This window comes from Nicotiana tomentosiformis, chromosome 2 (assembly GCF_000390325.3).
Source record: "Nicotiana tomentosiformis chromosome 2, ASM39032v3, whole genome shotgun sequence".
In the NCBI taxonomy this organism is placed as follows: Eukaryota; Viridiplantae; Streptophyta; class Magnoliopsida; order Solanales; family Solanaceae; genus Nicotiana; species Nicotiana tomentosiformis.
In genome coordinates this window covers 3,265,157-3,271,525 of record NC_090813.1, presented here as the reverse complement: position 1 = coordinate 3,271,525, position 6,369 = coordinate 3,265,157, and the positions used below count along the sequence as shown (strand labels likewise).

Sequence of the window (6,369 nt, the reverse complement as noted above, 5' to 3'; positions counted from 1 at the left end):
TTTTGTTTACGAAGAATCGAAGGAGAATCACTATTCTCCAGAATAAAGGGTGAATCTGGCCAAGAGCCACGCCGTACCTCTTGTAGATTATTCCTATAGTGCGCAGCACATTACACCATGCATTTTAATTGTTTATTCCCATTACTACATTGTTCCCGAATATTCCCATAGTGCTCAGCACATTACACCATGTATTTTAATTGTTTATCACATAGTGCTCAGCACATTACACCATGTATTTTAATTATTTCTTTCTTTTCTTGTATTTATTTTATGTACAACTTTATACTAGCTAATAGGACATTTTCATTTGACAATATAGCATGTAGCCCTAGATTCATTCATTTTGTATATAATCCTAGGTATGTACAGTGACTAAACACACATTTTTATTGTATATACAAACAAGGAAATCTTCAAAATCATTCTCTCATTTTGTTATGGTTTCAGAGCAGGTTTGATTCTGCTATCATTTTCTGCTTTCTAAGTCATAAATCAGCTTTCCTTCTTCATTTTCCTTCTTCTCTTAAGCTTGTCTGCTATGGGTTCTTCACCACAGTCAGTTGATACTCTAGCTTCTGTTACTACCACCACCAATGCTCCTGCACCTGCAGTTACCATTGGTTCAAGAGTGATTGACTCTACCCACCCTTACTACCTTCATCATTCTGACTATCCAGGGATGAACCTTGTGTCCTCAGCTTTTGAAGGAAAATGATATGAAGTTTGGAGAAGGGCAGTCATTATTGCCTTGTTTGCAAAGAACAAGCTGGGATTTATCGATGGTACCCTGGTTGTCCCTAAGGCTGATTCTAGAATCCAGCAAGTTTGGGCTAGATGCAATGACATGGTACTTTCATGGCTGCTCAACTCCTTGTCCAAAGAGATTGCTGAGAGTGTTCTCTATTCACAAAGTACAAATGATTTATGGAGTGATCTGGAAGACAGATTTAGTCAAGCAAATGGAGCAAAATTGTTCCAACCACAAAAGCAGCTAAGTTCAGTGGTGCAAGGAAATTCAAGTGCGGCAACTTACTTAACCAAAATGAAGAGCCTATGGGATAAACTAGATGTACACAACACATTTTCTGCTTGTGTTTGTGAGTGTGGAGCAAAAGTCAAAAGCTTGAAAGCACACCAAGATGAGAGACTACTGCACTTCCTAGTGGGACTGAATGACATATTTATTGGGGTAAGGAGCAACATTTTGTTGTCATCACCTTTACCTTCCATTGGACATGCATACTCTCTTGTGATTCAAGATGAGAAACAGAGGGAGATACATGCTACCCCTTCATACTGAGAGGAATCTGCCTCATTCATTGTTACAAACCAACCAGGAAACTTCAGAAAATTTAATGAGAACGGGATGCAGAAAACAAGTTTTGAATCTAAGAAAATTACAGGAATTTATTCCTATTGAAAGAAGCCTGGACATGGCATAGACAAGTGCTATAGGATTCATGGGTTTCCAGCAGATTTCAAGTTCACAAAGCAGAAAAGGTTTCAGGGAGGTGCCCAGGCAAACAACGTTTTATTTTCAAATGAGGAAAGTGAACAGGGAGCAGAAAATGCAACATGAGGTCATAATCTTACCAAGGAGAATGTGGTTTAACTACTGCAGCTCCTTCAGCAAGTGAAAATGGGACAAAACAGTGCAGGAACCTCTGATGTTGCAGCAAATGTGAGTTGTACTGGAATAACCAATTTCTTTGACTATTTTGCTTGTTTAATTCAAATCAATGATGATTCTTGGATATTGGATAGTGGAGCAACAGAACATATGTCTTTCAACAAACAATCTTTCACAGATTTGAAAATCTTGCCTGAACCACTCATGGTTAAACTCCCAAACTCTTCCAGAGTTAAAGTCACTCATTCAGGAACTGTTTCTCTTGTGCCTAATCTGATTCTGCGAAATTTTCTTTACATTCCATCCTTTTAAATATAATCTGTTATCTGTGCACAAGTTGTGTAGACAACTCAAGCAATATGTTTTAATTCACTCCCTCTTCATGTTTTCTTCTGCAAGGCCTTTCAACTAAGAGCCCACTGGAGATTGGTAAATAGGAAAGAGGCCTCTACATTCTTAGATCCAGACATACATCAGTAGTGTCTAAGAGTTCACCTAAGTTTAGAAGAGTTTTTATTCCAAGAAGGAATTCTGTTTCCAATCATGGTTTATAATCGTATTTTAGTTTTTCTGATTCAAGTGTAAAGGAAAAGTTGTGGCACTACAGATTAGGCCATATGCCCCTTACCAATATGAAAAATGTTTCATCAGTTTCTATATCCAACTGTTCTAAATTTTTCATTCCATGTGTTATTTTTCCTATGGCAAGGCAATCCAAACTTCCTTTTCCCTCTATTTATATTTCTACCAAGAAAGTGTTTGAATTAATTCATGTGAATACCTGGGGACCATACAATGGTGCTACATATGATGGTTTTAAGAATTTTCTTACAATTGCTGATGATTTCAGTAGAGGGACATGGACTTATCTACTGACCAACAAATCCAATGCATTCACTATTCTAAAAGGCTTTCTAGCCATGGTAGAAAGGCAGTTTAACAGCAAGATCAAAATTATAAGGTTAGATAATGCCTTTGAATTGGGAAGTGGGAACATTCAATCAGAATTTTTTCAGTCACAAGGTATTATCTATCAAACCACTTGTGTGTCCACACCACAACAAAATGGAGTTGTGGAGAGAAAGCACAAGCATTTATTAGAGACATATAGAGCCTTGTTATACCAATCACACCTACCTATATCATACCGGGGTGACTTCCTTCTTACAGCAACCTATTTGATCAACAGGTTTCCTTCAAGTGTTTTAAAATTTAAAACTCCTTATGAAGTTCTCTTTAAAAGCAAGCCAAATTACTCTAACCTTATATACTTTGGGTGTTTGTGTTTTGCTTCTACTCTCTCAAATCATAGAACTAAGTTTGAACCAAGGGCTACTCCTTGTGTGTTCTTAGGTTATCCTCATGGAAAGAAGGGTTACAAAGTATTGAAGCTCAAAAATTTAAAGCCTTTCATTTCTAGAGATGTTGTATTTCATGAAGAATTCTTTCCATTTGCTTCTATTAAGTCTAATTCTTCTTCTGATATTTCTTTACCCACTGCTAAAGTTAGTCTAAGTAACCAGAATCCTGAAGTTTCACCCTTTTCTACCAGACCTCATACTGAAGTTTCCCAAGAGCCTACTGAATCATCAATTGATTTATGTTCTTCTCATATTTCTTCAATTCATCCTAGCACACATATTTCCTCTAGCTCTTCTTCTAAGTTCACTCCAGATTCTCCAGTATTATCTAGTCAATCACATGCATCTTTACCTGCTTTTCCTTCTCTAAATTCTGATCCTATGATGGATTTTCTTATTAGGAAGTCTACCAGACCACACACAATTCCATCTTATCTCAAGGATTATATATGTAATACACTCCAACTCACAGATGTTAGCAACTCTTACTTTCTCACACCTGTTACACACACTTGTATATCTTTCAGTGAACTATCTTCTACTAATCAACACATGCTAAACACACTGTCCAATATACAAGAACCTCTCAACTATTTACAGGCAGCACATCACCCAGGGTGGAAAGAAACAATGGACAAAGAGATTGAGGCTCTTGAACTTAATAAGACTTGGGGAGTGGTTGAATTACCACCTGGGAGGAAAGCTTTACCATGCAAATAGGTTTAAAAGGTTAAAAAATATTCAGATAGTAGTGTGGAAAGACTAAAGGCAAGATTAGTCAAGAGACATACAGAAAGAGGGCATAGATTTCAATGAAACTTTTTGACCCGTGGTGAAAATGATCACAATCAGATGCATATTGGCCACTGCAGTAAAGAAAGGATGGGGTCTATACCAACTAGATGTGAATAACGATTTCCTACATGGAGACCTAAATGAAGAAGTGTACATGAAATTCCCATCTGGGATTGTGCCTCCATCACATACTCATGCATGCAAGTTAAAGAAATCGCTTTATGGGCTACGACAAACATCTCGACAGTGGTATGCAAAACTTACAGCTGCTTTGAACTTTAAGGGATTCACTCACTCGTTAAACGACTATTCCCTGTTATTTAAAAAGTCAAATTCTTTCATTTTTATAGTGGTTATCTATGTGGATGATATACTCTTGACAGGAAATGACAGTGCATAATTACATGCATTGAAAGAATTTCTCAATCAAGAATTCAGAATTAAAAATCTTGGGGACTTACATTTTTTTCTAGGGATGGAAGTTATCCGAGAAACAGATTGACTCATTCTTTCTCAGCGTAAATTCACTTTAGACCTTCTCCAAGAATTTGACTCCCTCTATTTGCCACATGTTTATTCTCCACTTGATTCATCTACTCGTCTGTCTACTCAAACAGGGGAACCAGTGAAGGATCCCACCTTGTATCATCATCTCCTTGGAAAACTTAACTACCTCACTCACACTCGACCAGACTTGTCCTTTACGGTCCAGTACCTCAGCCAGTACATGCAGGACCCAAGACAGCCACACCTAGATGCAGTATTCTGTGTGCTTCGCTATTTGCTCAAAGATCATGGGGTTGGGATTTTTATGTCTTCTTCCTCATCATTCAAGGTCCTAGCCTTTTGTGATTCTGATTGGGCAACCTGCTCGGACTCGAGGAAGTCGGTGAGTAGTTTTTACATTTCCCTCGGCACCTCTCCGATCTCTTGAAAATCCAAGAAGTAAACTTCAATCCCATTTAGTTCGGCCGAGGCAGAATACAGATCTATGAGGCGAGTGATCGCAGAGCTTACATGGTTGGTTCGTCTTTTTGAGGATTTGTCAATTCCTATTTCTCTTCCAGTCACCCTTCACTTCGATAGCCAAACAACAATTCACATAGCGAAAAACTCTGTTTTTCATGAACGGACGAAGCATGTTGAAATCGATTGTCATTTTGTGCGAGAACAATATCTACCTGGGCTAATTTCATTATCTTTTGTTCGATCTTCTGCCAAGTTGGCAGATCTCTTCACAAAACCACTCACATGACCTTTTCATCGTGATTTATTGGGCAAGTTGGGTGTGTTTCCTTCTCCCTCCAACTTGGGGGGGGGGGGGGAGTGTTGGAGACGGTGAAGGTTTGCACAAAAATGTCTAGAATTTTCTGATTATAAAGTACAATTACTATATTGTTCTAGAATATTCCTATAGTGCTTAGCACATTACACCATGTATTTTAATTATTTATTTTCATTACTACATTGTTCTAGAATATTCTCATAGTGCTCAGCACATTACATCATGTATTTTAATTATTTCTTTATTCCTTGTATTTATTTTATGTATAACATTATACTAGCTAATAGGACATTGCCATTTGGTAATATAGCATGTAGCCCTAGATTCATTCCTTTTGTATATAATCCTAGGTATGTACGGTGACTAAACACACATTTTTATTGTATTTACAAAGAATGAAATCTTCAAAATCATTCTCTCATTTTGTCACAACTTAATCACAAAAACCAGTGCAAAAACGTAATGTAATACAGAAAAATAAAAGAAAAGATGGACATTACCTTGATTTTGGTGTAAATTTGGTCGATGAATTGGGAAAGAACAAGGGGGAGGAGAGAAAAGGGTCTTGTTGGATATTTTGTTTTAAAGAAGAAAATGAAATAAAATTATTGGTAGGAACCCATCTATTTTTGGTCCTGAATACCATGTGATTATCGTGGCCCAAACTTAATTAGTGCTTTTTATCATGTAAGCCGAAAGGTGGTAAAGGAACAATGTAGTTTCGATCATAGGAACCATTAAAGTAAAAGTGAGTAATCGATAATTTTCGTATTGTTCACAACTCCAATAGAAAATTTTTAATTACTCTACTGTAACCTCTCATTATTTTATTGAATTTCTAAGCGAAAATGAGGGCTCTTATGTTAGCATTTTAAATGTTTTTTCTTTTTCTTTTTTTATTGTTTGTAAATCCAACGATTAATTGTGGTTGACGTTATATTGTGGGATCCACCCAATCAAAATAAATAAAAAAGGGAAGATAATGATTGAGTGGTGGCAACAGATTTTGCACAAACGTAACAAGACTTGGTGATGAACCTGGTAAAGGGACACGTTGATTGTGACTGGGCATTAGTTGGGTCAGTTTGTATTGGCTTGAAAAAAATAATTTTTTTTTAAAAAATAATTTTTATGTCAAAAAGCAATAAATTGGGTTGCCTAACTTATCCTTTTTAGTTTGTTTTAAACAATTTTTCATTTATTTTAAATAATTTTTAACTTTACCAAACAATGATATAACAAAAAAAAAACTTAAAAATTTATTTGACAAACTTAAAAAGTCAATTCAAACACCC

At 36.4% G+C, this 6,369-nt stretch overlaps 1 protein-coding gene across 1 annotated transcript; it reads left to right on the top strand.

The window, feature by feature from the left end:
- The first annotated feature begins 541 nt into the window (after positions 1 to 541).
- On the top strand, positions 542 to 1,303 carry LOC138904241 (uncharacterized). The gene is made up of 2 exons (XM_070192745.1): positions 542 to 623; positions 726 to 1,303. Exons 1-2 carry the CDS (start codon positions 542 to 544, stop codon positions 1,301 to 1,303), a joined length of 660 nt encoding a protein of 219 aa, XP_070048846.1.
- Positions 1,304 to 6,369: the final 5,066 nt, after the last annotated feature.

What these genes read in the sequence shown, in the direction of transcription:
- LOC138904241 (XM_070192745.1), top strand. Translation starts at nt 542, where the DNA reads ATGGGTTCTTCACCACAGTCAGTTGATACTCTAGCTTCTGTTACTACC. An exon ending in TGCACCTGCAGTTACCATTG is followed by an intron (nt 624 to 725) that starts GTTCAAGAGTGA and finishes AATGATATGAAG; the next exon opens with TTTGGAGAAGGGCAGTCATT.